Source organism: Echinops telfairi, unplaced genomic scaffold (genome assembly GCF_000313985.2).
Source record: "Echinops telfairi isolate 266 unplaced genomic scaffold, ASM31398v2 ScPeMD7_6273;HRSCAF=7185, whole genome shotgun sequence".
NCBI lineage: Eukaryota > Metazoa > Chordata > Mammalia > Afrosoricida > Tenrecidae > Echinops > Echinops telfairi.
In genome coordinates this window covers 1,789,783-1,805,709 of record NW_022110173.1, presented here as the reverse complement: position 1 = coordinate 1,805,709, position 15,927 = coordinate 1,789,783, and the positions used below count along the sequence as shown (strand labels likewise).

The 15,927-nt window shown below is 38.8% G+C and overlaps 1 protein-coding gene and 1 pseudogene across 1 annotated transcript in view; one reads left to right on the top strand and one right to left on the bottom strand.

The window, feature by feature from the left end:
- The window catches only part of WNK1 (WNK lysine deficient protein kinase 1), a 154,769-nt gene that overhangs the window by 17,663 nt on the left and 121,179 nt on the right, over positions 1-15,927 (bottom strand). Inside the window, exons 12-25 of the mRNA XM_045295897.1 lie at positions 15,287-15,442; positions 13,352-13,810; positions 12,200-12,481; positions 12,011-12,064; positions 11,418-11,515; positions 11,150-11,312; positions 10,723-10,839; positions 10,228-10,401; positions 9,992-10,049; positions 9,736-9,858; positions 7,687-9,092; positions 6,595-6,678; positions 2,218-2,301; positions 1,605-1,662 (exon numbers count right to left, since the gene is read on the bottom strand). Of these exons, the coding sequence (XP_045151832.1) occupies positions 1,605-1,662; positions 2,218-2,301; positions 6,595-6,678; positions 7,687-9,092; positions 9,736-9,858; positions 9,992-10,049; positions 10,228-10,401; positions 10,723-10,839; positions 11,150-11,312; positions 11,418-11,515; positions 12,011-12,064; positions 12,200-12,481; positions 13,352-13,810; positions 15,287-15,442 (3,316 nt within the window). The remainder of the gene's footprint in view (positions 1-1,604; positions 1,663-2,217; positions 2,302-6,594; positions 6,679-7,686; positions 9,093-9,735; positions 9,859-9,991; positions 10,050-10,227; positions 10,402-10,722; positions 10,840-11,149; positions 11,313-11,417; positions 11,516-12,010; positions 12,065-12,199; positions 12,482-13,351; positions 13,811-15,286; positions 15,443-15,927) is intronic.
- LOC105979328 lies at positions 4,362-5,856 on the top strand (annotated as a pseudogene).

Genomic DNA, 15,927 nt, shown 5'->3' with positions numbered 1-15,927 from the left:
CCAGGTTTCCTGGTCATGTGATAATGGTGGAACCCCCTAAGACTATAGTCCTTACTAACTCTTCAAATCAGAAACTGAACTCACCAATGTTGGAATAATCAACCATTTATCATCCAAAGGGCAGCATTTGTCCAAGGACAAAGTTCAGATGGTTAGTAAAGAAGGATTAGAAACAGCAAACACAGGGAATAAATGGGATAAAAGATAGTACATTGATGGAATTGCAATGGATGAGTTGGAGCAAAATGTATATGAATCATTAAATGTCAAACTGATGATGTGCTCTGTAAACCTTCACCTATTGGAAAAGAAAAAACTAAAATTAAATGTGTTGGAAGGATACACAAGAAATTAACAATGTCTACTTATAGGGCAGTGGATGATGTGGAAGGGAAAGAGGGTGGGAGAAAAGCATTTCACTGGTTGCTTTTCAAGATTTTATTTTCAGACTATTACCTATTAAAACATTCAAAAGCAAACAAAAAAAAAAAAGGCGTGGAAAACAGAATGGATAATGAAACTTTCCCACTAACTTTTAAAGCCCCTACAGAGATTAGGTGGCACTGATTCGTAATATAGTGAAAAGTTTAAAAACAATAAAAGTTCTCGTCAGTATGCCAATTCTAAATACTCTAGAAAAGGATTTTGAAGAGTTTAACCTGATTAATTGAAATCTTTTATTTCTGTGTCTACCGTTAGGCCATTCAAACTCATTTCTTTATATGTGCAGTGTCATAAAAGTCAAGAGGTGACAATGTCTATGTTTAAAATATGCTTAGAATTCAAAATCTGTCAAAGCAAGGGGCTGGTGTAGCCAATAACAAAGTGCTAAAACCATCATTACTGCATTCTACCCCATAAAAATTACAAACACCAAATATTTATAAATTGCTAATGTTCTAGGCAATATCAATACCGTCTAGTCATGAGTATAACATGTTTGTTATAAAAGTCTCAAACACGGGGAGGAGACGAGCCAGTCAGGGTGCGATGTAGCAAGGATGAAACTTAGACCTTTGTTCTAGTTCCTAAATGCTTCCTTCCTGCCACCCCCCACTATCATGATCCCAATTCTACCTTACAAATATGGCTAGACCAGAGAATGTACACTGGTATAGATAGGAACTGGAAACACAGGGAATCCAGTGCAGATGATCCCTTCAGGACCAGTGGTGCGAGTGGCGATACTGGGAGGGTGGAGTGGAAACAGATTTCGATGACAAGGATCTACATATAATCTCCTCCCTGGGGGACAGACAACAGAAAAGTGGCTGAAGGGAGACGTCAGACAGTGCAAGATATGAAAAAATATTAATTTATAAATTATCAAGGGTTCATGAGGGAGGGGGGAAAATGAGCCGATGCCAGGGGCTTATGTGGAGAGCAAATGTTTTGAGAATGATGAGGGCAATGAATATACAAATGTGCTTTATACAGTTGATGTATGTATGGATTGTGATAAGAGTTGTATGAGCCCCTAATAAAATGATTAAAACAACAACAAAGTCTCAAACACATCTATCTTCTCAAGAATGCATAACAGTATCTTCATAATCAACAATAGGCAGGACTGGAAGTAGTAATATAAGAAGGTTGCTTCTTACCATCCTGAGGATGTGCTCCTGTTTCTGAAGCTGCTGTTGGAGCCACCAGAGACACAGGCTGCAAACACATATACACAGATACCACAAAATCTTTAGCTGCAGTCACTCAAGTTTTTGTTCTTGCTGCCTTTCCTTTCACTTGGGGGCATTTTCTTTCTTTTTATTCAAGAAAGTCAATAAAGACAGCTTTTAAAAGAAATCCTCTCTTCACTCTCAAATACTTTCTTAACTTTTCTCACAAGTTTGTGCATAATTTGGATATTCATAGGAAAATAACTTTCATCAGAAACTTATTATCTCATAATGGAAAAAGTTGAACATCATACTTAAAAAGGATAGCCCTTTCCAAAGCATAAAAACAAAATGCACGAAGATTAGTCTGTGATATACTTCCAACTGAAGAAAAGGTAAGAAAAAGGACTTTCTAAAAAGATCTTTCCCACATACTGTTGGGGATGTCTCATTAATCTATCTCATTTTTCTTGACTGGAACAAGCAGGGACTATTTTCTGAAATGCTGCTAAAGGTATGAATAACAGGTCACAGTTTTTATTGCAGAAATAAAACAAATTAAGGTCATGTGAAGAAAATTTTTGTAATCTTTGAAACTTACACCAGCTGCAGATGTTACAGCCATAGTCTCTGGACTAAGTGTTCTTCTCAATTGAGTATCAAGATCTTCCAGAGGCTGCTGGGTCTAAACAAAAACAAATGTAATTAGCATGGTCCTACAGTAAACTTACACAGAGATGCTATTTTATGTTTTAGATTGACACAACAGTGACTACTTCTTGTAATATTAGCTTCTGGCTGAGCTAGGTGATTTTTTTTTTTTACTCAGAGAGATAGATATCTAGACACATATTTTTCATGAAATGACCACCCCCATGACCTCCTTAGATGACTTCCTTTGGAAGTCAATGAAAGAAATGCACAAGATTCGAAGGAAAACTAAACGAAACAAAACTTGTTGCACTGGATTTCTAACAAGAGGATGTAACAGTTATCAATGTGGTGCCTTTTATAAAGTTCATTCAAAGTTAATGATCACGTATAATCTATTACTTCCACAATGATTTGGAACCTATTCTCATGTTTATGATTAAATTTTACTGCTCTACACAAGAAAGAATAGAAGCTATAAGATTTCTCTAAGGATGGAAGAAGCGTATCAGCCTGTGTGACCTGTTAAATACATTCAAAGCTGCCATCTAGCTCAGAAGCAACAAAGCCCACATGGAAGAAGCACACCAACCTGTGTGATCATGAAGTGCTACAGGGATCAGTTATCAGGCATCAGAGAACAAAAAAATCATATCACTGTGTGCTCACTTCCCCTATACGATCGCTGAAGACAAATGGGTGCATAAGCAAATGTGGTAAAGAAAGCTGATGGTGCCCAGTTATTAAAAGATACAGCGTCTGGGGTCTTAAAAGGCTTGAAGGTAAACAAGCATCCTTCTAACTCAGAAGCAACAAAGCACACATGGAAGAAGCACACCAACCTATGCGATCACGAAGTGTCAAAGGGAGCAGGTACCAGTCATCAAAGAACAAAAAATCCTATTGTATATGAGGCTAAATGCAGAGTAAAGACCCAAAGCCTATCTGTAGGAAACTGGACACCACCTTACTGAAGGGTCGTAGAAAGAAGACGAGCCAGTCAGGGTGCAGGGTAGCACCAAAGAAACATACAACTTACGTCTAGTTCTTAAATGCTTACTCACCCCACTATCATGATCCCAATTCTACCTTACAAATCTGGCTAGACCAGAGGATGTACATTGGTACCGATAGGAACTGGAAACAGGGAATCTAGGACAGATGATCCCTTCAGGACCAGTGGTGAGAGTGGCGATACCTGGAGGGTAGAAGGAAGGTGGTGTAGAAAGGTGGAACCGAGTACAAGGATCTACATATAACCTCCTCCCTGGGGGATAGACAACAGAAAAGTGGGTGAAGGGAGATGTCAGACAGTGTGAGATATGACAAAATAATAATAATTTATAAATTATCAAGGGTTCATGAGGGAGGGGAAAAATGAGCTGATATCAAGGGCTCAAGTAGAAAGCAAATGTTTGGAGAATCATGATGGCAACAAATGTACAAATGTGCTTGACACAATGGATGTATGTATGGAATGGGATAAGAATTGTACGATCCCTCAATAAAATGATAAGAAAAGAAAGATTTCTCTAAAAAAGTGTCACCTTAACTTTTATTTCATATAAGTTATGAAAAAATTATACTATCAAATGCTTCTCAGGTGGCTTGCAACAATATTACTGTTGTAAGTTTACTTGCGGTCTCTGCCCCAGTGTCCCCAACCCCAACTATTTTATGATGATAATCCCATTGTGAATGGGTTGTCTCTGTTATATTAATGAGGCAGGATGAATGCTGTGTCTTATGGCTTAAAAATATAACAAGAGCCTATTAGAGAAGCAAATGGGGGAAGAGAGATGCCAAGCTACATGAAGATAGCCCTCAAGTAGAAGCTCAGAACAGACAAGGACCTTCCACCAGAGTCAACAGAGAGAAAGCTGAAGAGCCAGCACCCTGAATCAGAGCCTCCTGAAGATGGTGTGAGAAAATAAAATTTCTTACTAAAGCCATTATTTATGCTATTTCTGTTAGAGTAGCACTAGATAACTTGTAAGATTACAAACAAAATAACTATGAAGTATCTTAGTTTAGCTAAACTTTTGGTCCAATTTTCAAAACTGTGATAATTGGCAAAAAATATACAGAGCTAAAATGGTTCCCATTGTATTTTCTAAATATAATCAGAGACATTCTTCACATTTTGCTAAAAGTCTTGCTATTTCTATTTTAGCCATTTCATTTCTATTTGTTGTATCTCCCCGTTTTATCCTCAGTCAACCTTCTCAACTGTAAGATTAAATAACTTTATTTTTCAAAAGCAGCAAAATATTCAAAGGTGACCACCCATCTTTACTTGTTGGGCTAAACGGTTATTTAGTTTGAAGGTGATAGTTTCAAATTCAAGGTTTGAATAGCAATATATGGGGTTATAGTCTGGGGGACTCTTCTAGTTTCAATAGGTTCATTTAAGTCTGGATTCTTAAAGAATAAAGAATCTGTCCTCCCTGTACCCCGACATGGTGGGGGGCGCGCAAATGCCCTGGAAATGACTGGAGGGCCAGGGGTGAGGAAATGAGGGTGACTGCGCGGGGTGGTGGGGGCGGATGGTGAGTTCAACTCTGGATTGCTGGGGCAGGGGACCCAGAAGGCTGCTGATGGCAAAACCATTCTCAAAGGCTTGCAGTCCATTTTGCAGGAGCAGGGAATGACTGAGTCGGTGCACACCTGCCAAGACTATGGCTACTTAGCAACCTACACCAACAAAAATGGCAGCTTTGCCAATTTCAGAATTTACCCCCCCAGAGTAGCGTTGCTGGACATTCAGTTACGACAGTGATGCGCAAGGCAACAAAGAACTTGACAGTCTTCTGAACAAAATAGAAGAACGAATGAGAGAACTGAAATCAGGGAAGTACTGCAAGGGTGAAGTGCAAATCACTCATTGTTTGAAGAATAGCCATCGACGAGTGCCTGGTGGAGTATGACATCGGCGAGGTGGTGTATGATGAGGATTCACCTTATCAGAACCTTAAAATTCTACTCTCCAAGTAATTTGGAAATATTCTCATCCTCAGCAGAGATGTCAATTTGGCAGGGTGACTTGGCGTATACCTGGGCCATTATGGGCAATGGAAAAGATTATCCTAGCAAAGATGTACTGATTCTGGGAGGTAAAGATAGGGGCATATTATGCGAAATAGTGAAACTGAAACCAGAGATGGTCACGATGGTAGAGATTGACCAAACGGTGACTGATGGATATTAAGAAATACATGAGAAAAACGTCTTAGACAATCTTAAAGGAGAATGCTATCAGGTTCTAATAGCAAACCGCATTCCCGTCCTGAAGAGGTATGCCCAAGAAGGGAGAATGTTTGATTATAGGATTAATGATTTGACGGCTGTTTCTATCTCCACGTCTCCAGAAAGACTCCATCTGGTAGCTTCTCAGACTGATTCTTGGCCTTTCAATGACAGTATTGAAACAAGACGGGAAATACTTTACACAGGGGGCTGTGTCAATTTGACTGAAGAATAGCTCGGGCACCTCTACTGTCCTGGGGAATTCCCCAAGGAGATGGTCTGTGTCTCTTCATATTTGGAACTGTGGGTATTTTACACTGTGTGGAAGACAACTAAGCTTTGAAGATGAACGTCACCCATTATATGTGACCTCCACACATTTGATGGCATCTGAATGAGTTGGGCAATTGATTGTGAATTCCTTAAGTTTTTTAAAAAAAATTATTGTCTTTAATTTTAAATAGCAAATGGAAAATGCATTGTTTTGATGCACTAGGGTGGTCTTTATTTATTAATTTATTAAAGTCAGCTTAAGGACAATCCAGCAGCAGTCAAGGCTGCTACATGCACTGAACCCCTAGAATGTGATTTTTGTTTAACAACCCCTGCCTGCCCCGGGGTTTGAATAAACTTACTCTTCTGTCCAAACCTTTAAAAAAGGAAAGAAATAAAAAAACCCATCTAGTCGTTCCTGTCTCAAGGAAGAGGAAGCAGCGGTTCATAAAGACAATTAGTCCTGCAGTCCAGAGTCCTTCTCCCATTCTTGGGTCTCTTTCCTTCTCTTTTGTTCCAATGAATGAAGTTGGTACTTAGATAGCTATGTCGGCTTTGTCCGACACTGTTCACCATATTAAGAAGTACAAGATAAATTTTTAGGATTCTATTGTGCCAATCCTGACTCTCCCTTGAGAACATAGTCCAAAGCCCTCAAATCAAGAGAATAGATCCCACTAGACCACTGAGTAAGGTACTATTAACTCAAAGCCAAATGGCAAGTCAAAATCATGCAATGGAGAATTTAAACAAGTTTTGTAAAGAAATAGGAGCCACAGAGCAAAAAGTCTGCTAAGTCTTGGGGCACCTGTGTTAGTGAAGGTCCCGGAAGAGGTGGCAGCTGCTCGCTAGGTGGAGTGCCAGCTGGGAGTTCAGTACCTGCTGGCAGCACCTATAAACAATGAAAGTAAATTTAGTTTCCAGACACATGAATAGCAGAGATGGCACACTTAAAGACCAAATAATCTAGTCTGAATTCAGAAGCATAAGAATAAAAACTGTACATAAGATCGTTTGTCACCTAGGTTATACTCTGGGGACTCTCTTAAATAAAGGATATTAGAACCATTGGTACTATTATAGGAGCCTCTATGACAGACCTATAAAATGTGTAAAATATAGCAAAGGATATTTTTAAAAGAAAATAGGAAATACATTACATATATATGTGCAGCACATTATAGATACTAAGTCACTTCTTTGATACAGTATTATTAGGTTTTTGTTAAGATTTTTCTAAGAAAATAAGTCATTGTTTGCTTATTTAATAAAGATCATCAGAAATCTAATACTAGGATTTCTGAGTGAAGTCTCTGTATTATCTTATTAAAAAAAAGAGTATTTTACCAGTGGCAATGTAGAAAGATGACTATACAGTACACTAGACAAAATATAGCCTTGCTATTTGCCATCACAGCAGAATTATAGAATATATACTAGGTATTTTATGTCTAGCATTATAATCTTTTCTCCTTCCTATTAATTTCACCACCAAATGAATATTTTTGTAAACCCAAAATTATACATTTATACACATCAGAAAACATTAAAAAAAAAAAAATCTCACCGAATCTAAGATTGTGAACTGTTGCCAGAAGTAATTAGCTCCCCTTTGAATTATAGATTAGGAAGAAATGCTTGCATTTTACAGAAATGTATGCATAGCAAATAGTGCAGTATAACTAAAATTAACCTCTAAAAATCCGTCATAATTCAATATGAAAAGTAACCCTTTGTTAAAAATATAAAAACACTGTTTACAATACCTAATACACAGCCTCCTAAAATCACTCAATTATTTATTCAATAAATAATTGAGATCACTCAATTATTTATTCAATAAATAATTGAGTTTCCTGCTGTAAGGCACCTTTAAAAATCAAACTCCGATGGATCTTACCGGAGCCTTGGTTAAAGGTGGTTTTGAGGGAGTAGTTCCAGGTTTCACTCCTGCTGTAGTGCTGACTGGGGCTGAAATATAACTGCTTGGGGTAGAAACTTGCCCAGGTGTGACCACTGGCAATCCAGCTGCTCCTAATGGCAAACTAGTTGGTGGCAAGCAACTACTTGTAGTGGAAGTCATGAGCTTGCTTGGTGCAACAGCAGTGGTTGGGGCACCTGGCATGACAGTGGTCTCTACTACTAGTGATGTCTCCAGTGACACAGAGGCATGTTGAGTTCCAGATGAACTGTGCTCACTAAAGAGAGACCGCAGCTTTTCCTCCAGAGTCTTTATGTCATCAATTCCAGCTTTGGGTTGTGCATCAGCATCTATTTCAGGACAGTGACTATGGGGCTGATTGGGAAGCAAAGCTGGTTGAGGTTGGCTATGAATTAGTGTCTGCTGTACAGCAGGCACATTGACAACAGGTTGTACCAATGGTGGGACACTGGGTACTTGGGGTAATAAAGGTGTGGCACCAGGTCCAGTTGCTTGGGGAAGGGCAGGAGCAGAAGCTACAGCTGATGGGACAATCAAAGGATGTATCCCACCAGGTTGGGTAACAGAGCTAGATACTCCTGGACCAGAGGAAGAGGATGGTGTAGAGAGGGGCAAAGCCAGCCCAGTGGCAGTGCTATAAGATGTTTTATCTAATGAGTGTGCACTGACCACCACTGTTTCAGCTAGTGTAGGAGCAGAGCTGCTGCTGCTAAGTTGAAGGGATGGCTGTGAAGCTATGCTTGGAAACGAAGTAATGGTGGAAACTGATGTTGGTGTGGCTACTCCAGTAGTACTGCTTGCAGCCTGCTGAGATAATACAGTTGGAGGCTTAGCATCTGGGGCAGTAGTGCTGCTGATTGCAGGGGTGGAAGCTGTGCAAACTGTTACAGATGGGAGAGTGCCTGTACTAGCAACAGTACTCCCACATGTGGGGGCCAGAACGGCCTGCGATGCTGTAGATACTGAGACAACAGTAGGTGCTGTGATGCTTGAAACCACACTGGTAAGTATTGGTGACTCAGACACAGATGGTGGAGGGAGACCACTTGAAGTTACTACAATCTGAGTAATCCCTTTTTCAGTGGGTACCATAACCTCAGACTGAATTACTGATGTGGGTATGTCAGTGGTAGGGACTGACACTGATGATGTGGCTACTCCTGTGGTTGGGACTCCAGTAATGTTACTCATGGGAGGAGGTACTACTGGAAATGTTGGTCCTTTCTGACTGAAATCTGGAGGTGCTGTATTGGGTCCTTCTGTCATTTGGGCATGTTTAAGTTCAGAAAAGGCCTGCTGTAGGCTGAGGGATGAAGCAGAGTGTGACAAATTCATTCCAGGGCCCTGAGATGTAGAGGCGGCAACTATAAAAGAAAAAAATGACAATAAAAAATAAGAATAGGCCATTTTAAAAGGGTAGATTCAAAAGACTGCCTTGACAACTTATTTTTAGATTCCCAACAAGGCAGTTTACAGTTGCTCCCAAGAAAACGAGAGGCTTTAAAACTGTAGCATAATCAAAAATAGTTTAACTTCTAGGAGTATCTGTCCCTGAGTATTACCAACAGTTGGGTACTGGGCTGCTAAGTGAAAGCCAGGAAATTTGAGCCTACTCAGAAGTTCAAAAGAAAGGTGAATGACAGACCTTTGGAAAACACTTCTACTCTGACACCCTAGAGTCACCATGAGTTGAAACTGACTTGACAGCAGTTGTTGATTTGGTATGAGCATCTATTTCTGAAAACAAAATAAAATTCCCTCCAAACAGAGTAACCCTGAAGCCTACCTAATACTACTAATTGGAAAAAGAAATACACACTGACCAGTATCTTGTATGACTGTCCTTTTGGGCTCTCTTGAATCCCTCTAGTCATTATCTGTTCTCCTCCTTCACATGTTATAACCTCATCATTCTACTCTATGGACTTCTGCTTGATGAAAAAACCTCCAAACACAACAGAGATGATGGGTGATTTGCCTCAGTATGTGCCAGAATCAATTTCTTACCCGTATCTGAGGTTTCACTGGTGAAAACTTGTGATTCTCGTAATCGGCTTTCTGGCACAGGACTTACTATAAACCTTCTTCCCGCAGAATGAACAACTTGAGTTAAAGAACTGGTTGGAACACCTAGCCAAAAAGAAGCAAACCACTTAAAAACATTATACTATCTATTTTGTTACCAATAGGAGGCTGCAAGGTTTCATTATTAGCACACAGCTTCCTAATGATAAGAGCCAATATGGAAAGAAAAGTAATTCACCTATTTGCTGTGGCATGGAAGATGCAGGAGTTGGTTGTTTAAACTCTCCTTCCAATTTCTACAACAACAACAAAAAAATTGATTCTCAAATGCAGCCTCAAACAGTAGTCAAAACAAATGCTGACATGCAATAACAATACGAATATTTGATCATCTCAGTTAATAGACACGAAGTGGTGATCTCACAGAATAGTTTTGCATGGAAACTTATTTTACTTCAAGACCGGTGAACCTACTTGAGAATTTGAGAAACCATAGTCATCCTTTCCTTGAAGACTCTCCAATCCCTGGTCACCTTCTGGCTCCACATTGACATCCTCACTGAGCATTTCATCAGCTTTTTCAATAATTTCCCGCACTTGATCCACAAATGACTCTCTTTCTATGGCTAGAATAAAGTCATTATTCACCTGCAAAAGAAATGTAATGTTAGTCTATTAATGTAAGGCTTCACAAATATTAAGTTACCCATCAACCACTTTCATAACATCTGCCCTAATTGTATTATTATTTATTGGGAAGCTCATTGGTTCTGCTTTTTAAACAACTCCAATACTTAAACATATACCCTTGAAAAAACCATCTGTAAATCACAAGCTTGATATGTTAGTTAAAATGAAATAAATATGTAATTATTAGAACAAATAACAAAATACAGCATATTTGCCTATAGTGGTAGATAATAAAATCAAGTACTAAGGTAGAATTTAGAACTCCAAGTGCATACATACCATAATTGCTGCTATCTCTTCAGGGTTGTCACCATCTAGGTCAAATTTGAAGGTGACCATTTTTCGATTGTGAGTTTCTAATTGACATTCTACTACTCGGTCTCCTTTATTTGAAACCTAAGCGGGAGGCAGGGGTGGGAGAGAAGATATTTCATCTCAGAAGGCCATTCTCAATTATGAAAATGGTTTTATTAAAGTTTGAGATGGCAATGCACAATAGCCCTTGAATTTATGCCTTAGGAAACACTTGAACCACTGTCACTTATGTTTCTTAAACTAGTATAGCAAATAAACCATTGAAAAAGTTATCTGCCTCTCGATTACTCATTTATCTCCCACTGAAGCAATGTAAAGTCAAACAGCAATAAAAGTCTTTTATTATAAGATGATTATTTTATGAAGCCCATAGAAAAGCAGCAATACTTACATTCAATATCCTTAATTTTGGACGTGAAGACTTTTCATGACGAGAACGACTTCTTACAGACTTTCGATAATGCCGTTTTGCAGTTCTCCCTTCGTGCCTACCACTGGAAGATGGGATGTTCTCATTGCCATCACTCAAACCCGAAGCAACATCTGAATGTGCACTTAAAAAAAAAAAAGTGGTTTCTAGTGAAGCTTATAGTCTGCTATTTTGAAGTTTTACACCATCCTATATATAATCAAAGAATGAGAATTTTAGCTTCACATACCTGTCTACAGAGGAGACCAATGTGGTAAGCTGGGTAGGTTGTGGCTGTGCTGTTGGAACTGGCTCTGGGGGAGTAACCTGAGAAACTCCCTGGGTACTCTGTGAATGGAAAAGATAATCGAAATCTTGGTAGTACATGCTTTCATCAGCCATCATCCCCAATAAACTACTTGTTTTTCTTTTTTCTTATCCCTCCCTTAAATCATAGAAGCACTAAACTTACTAGTGATTTTTAATTTTCAGCACAGAGGTAGTGGTCTTAAATTCCAAGAAATTTCTAAAGCCAGTACTATCTTGTATAATAAGACTGCATGATGAGATCAGCCAACATATTTGCTAGGCAGTGTGACACTACAACTTGCCATGCAGCCAGCATCTTACCAGAACTGTGCAATAGGGCAGGCAGAGCAAAGTGTGAAGATGATTCAGAACTTTCTCCCAGTAGGGCAAAAATGACTCCTGGGAGCACAGCAAGATAAGATACTTTTATGACTGCCAAATGGCAAGAATCTGTGAAACGGTAAGAATATTGCCTAAAGTACTAGCTAGAGAAGTGAAGTGCTAACAAGTTTAATCTTCCCAAGACACACTCACTTCCCAACAGAACAGCCAGTGGCAACAAGGCCCCCACATAGGCATTTCATTCTGCTGGAAGAAAAAGTCATTCAGAAGTTAGTTTAAAAGTCTCCAATACATTCTAAACCAGGGAAGGCAATGATTCTTATTTATCACTTTAATCTCATATTTGTATTTTATATAGAAACATGCAGTAATTCCATTTACCTCCAGAGCTGCTTGCTGGGAGGATGTAGGGGGGGCTTGTTGTGCTAAACTCACTGCTGGCTGGGGCATTTGAACCTGTCCTCCTAGACCGCCCACAGGAACCAAAAGATTTGATTCCACATAAGGCTGCACCACTGTAGGAAAGTAACCTGGTGCAGCCAGTGCTTCTGTGGGCAGGGGAGGGGATAGGACTGTAGAAGGGATGCAAACAGAAGCCACGTTGGAAGAGGGAGCAATATTTGAATCTCCTGGGTATTGTGTTGGCAGTCGAGATGGGAAGCCCTGTGATAGAAATGAGGAAGGTGAGTTAGTGCAGGTTGGGTCATCAAATTAGCAAAATTGCAAGACATGCCAAAACAAGAAAAGGAAAAAAAAGTACATAGCAAAGAAGAGTAGAAGCCAAATCTCTCTATTTCTGTATTTCAAGGAACATTTATTTAAAGTTAATTCTTGAAATTAAATGGTAGACTGGTTCCAATTCAGAGTATAGGACTACAGGACTCTATAACCATACTTTAGACTGCTGGTTTTACCCCTCCTGGAGATAATTTTAATGGGAATAGATTTAATAATTCCTTTTAGAACAGTATTTACTTTCTAGCCAATCTTAAATGGCCGGTGGAAAAAAATCTTCAAGGTACCAGTTAATCTGGTCATCTATGACCTGCTAATCTAAATCTAAACCCTGATGCCTTTTAAAAAAGAAATATACTATGCTGACATCTCTGCCTATTAAAAAAAGAGTAACTTGATGTACTCCGCTATGAATCATAGCATTCAGTTAGTTTACACTAAATACTTAAAGAAACATTTTTCTTCCAAGAAGTAAACCGTATATACTCGTGTGTAAGTCGAGTTTTTCCAGCACATTTTTAATGCAGCATTTGTAGTAAAATTAGGTGCCTCAGCTGATATTTGGGTCGGCTTATACTCGAGTATATACAGTATCTTGAAATAAAGATAGGATAAAAATCATATGATTGCTTTATCCTTTTCCAGAAATTGATTGTTTTCCCTTCTCTAGTAGTTACCAGCAGCTTTTGTTATTGATAGTTATTCTGATATTCAATTACTAGGGTTTCAAGTCCTTGATAATTTACTATTAGAACCAAACCCTCTGGTACCCTTTTTTAGAACTAGCTAGCACAATACCTGGTACAGAACATCTCCAGAGGGAAGTGGAACCTCAGCAGCTTGTCCAAGGTTAGCTGGTATTCCCATGGACTGAACTGCTGGTTGCAGGAGCTGTGGGTGAACCTGACTTGGCAGCTGAGTCACAGGCTGCAGAAGGGTTGGAAGTTGACTAGGAACGACAGTTGATCCCCCTGGGATTGCAGCTGCTATAGCAGATGAAGCCAAGGTAAGCAGAGGCTGATTAATGCCAGCTGCCATTGTGATGGGAAGGGATGAGAAACCCGTCTGAGCTGCAGATACATGAGGAGTTGGTATGGGAATTTGAGAGACAGGGTATTGAGGAAGTAAGGAAGCAGGGAGTGGCTGTCCCATAGGGAGGAAATGAGCACCAGAGTGGGCTGGAACAACTGAGGGTTGTGTTGCAACTGGGATCTTAGGTTCGCCTTGAACAGCTGGTACTGGCTGGGAAACTGGAAGCTGGGAAAGTAAATAAAAACAAAAGATAGAGACTTTTTTAGAAAGCAAGATGGCCAAAGCAAGGTTTATATATTAGCCAAAAAAGAATGAAAAACATAATACCCCTGCATACATTAGTGTAAGCTAATATGAATATAAGAAAAGGGAAAGGATAGCAGGAGACAAAGGTTGCTAGATTAGACGGCTATTGGCTACACTTTGGATTGCAGGATATTTTTCTAATACTTTTTTGTTCAACTATAAAAAGGAAAGGGTTCTAAGAGTATTTTCTTTTAATAGCATTGAGCTATGTTTCACATACCACAATTCACAGACAACAGGTTTGCTATCATTAAATCTATAACTTCTATTCAGCAGTGGAATTTAATTCCTTCTCACTAGAATACTAAGGTCTGCTACTAAAATTCTTGATTCTACCTAACAAAGCTGTACAAAAATACATGTAATTACCATACTCCATTGATTATGGGATGCAAACCCTGGCCTCTACCATTTTAACATCTATAAAAATGGGAACATCTTAAATGAATCACAACTCATATGCAATGAAATATGGTAACAGTACATTGTGCCAAAACACATAAGCACAAAAGGTACCAATGAAAAAAACTGAAGAAAGATCATTCAGAAAAGCATACTTCCACCAGGGTGCTTTTAGGGATTAAAGAACTGATACCTATATGAATAATGGCAGTAGACTATGAGGGAGTCAGATGACGACGTTAGACATTTTAAGTGTCACTGTTGTCAGTTTCATGTAGAGAAATCTTCATGAAAATGCAGGACAGTAGCAAACCACAAATAGTAGATATAAACCACAAATCTAAAGAAAGCCAGATGATTCAAATCAAAATACCTTTATTTAACTCATAAGCTCTAACCAAAAAAAAACCCCGCTACTGTCATTGGAGCAATTCTGACGCAGAGACCCTATGTGGTAGAGCAGAAGTGCCTGGTTCCTTAGGGTTTCCAAGTATGTCTACCTTAAAAACAATAACACACCCGTTTTCTACTTAACTCTTCATACACATTTGTTTCATGTCATTGCAATGCCCACAACGTAATGCCATTCATGCTATTTCTACCCTATGTTTTCAGTTTTTAGAGTGTTAACCCTGACAGACGCTGATTGCCACATTTTTTTTTTTTTTTTTGGCCTATTCGCTGGTGGGTTCACACCACTGACCTTTCATATAGCAATTGAACCACTGTGCCACCAGGGCTCCTTCAGTAGTTTCATTACTTGTCAAATCTATTTTAGACAAAGATAAATGTTCAACATCTTTGGATAATCGCTGTCAGTGTGCACACATTTATATTAACCAATGCATATGTGCAAAAGAAGCAACTTTTAGTTCATTTTATTGCCTTGATATAAACCCTCTTCAGTAGAAATTTCACCATTAAAAGAGAAGAAAAATACCTATTAACACATAAGGACAAGTTTTAGTATCATTTCAGAAACTAAGAGTTTACCTGTTTTACAGTTGATGCTTGAGGCAAGACCTGTGGAGCTTGCGGCTGCTGCACTGGCTGTACACATTCAGTGACCTCACTGGAGGCCGGTGGCTGTGGAAGTGAATACTGCACTATCATCTGCTGAGGAGGGGCTGCTTGCTGCATTCCCTGTGTCTGTGAATAAAATATAAGGATTTGGTTTTAAGATATTAACATGTTCCTATGGCTGTATGTTTACCTAAGGGCTATAAATGACTATTTTTCGTAATCAAGACATGCAGAAATCCAATTCATCCACCTGCCTTACAGGTATCTGAATCTATATATGACAATGATTAAATTTAATTAGTCATATGTTTTGCCAACCTCAAGTTTGATTTATTTTTTATTATCAGCCACTAATAAGAATATAAATTACATGTGCTGTTTTTCTTTTTCCAACAAATTTCTTTTTTATATTGCAAAATTTGTGCGTGCACTTACTATTCTATAACTGTCAGGTTAAAAAAATTAAGGTAGCTGACTTTCTGGGAGGCGAGGAGGGTGTAGATTGCAATCTCTGTAATAAAAATAATTTCCAATTTAGTGATGTTTTCATATTAGATACTTTTATGCTGTGGCTTATTTTAAATACAGCATGCTATTTATGTTTACAAGAT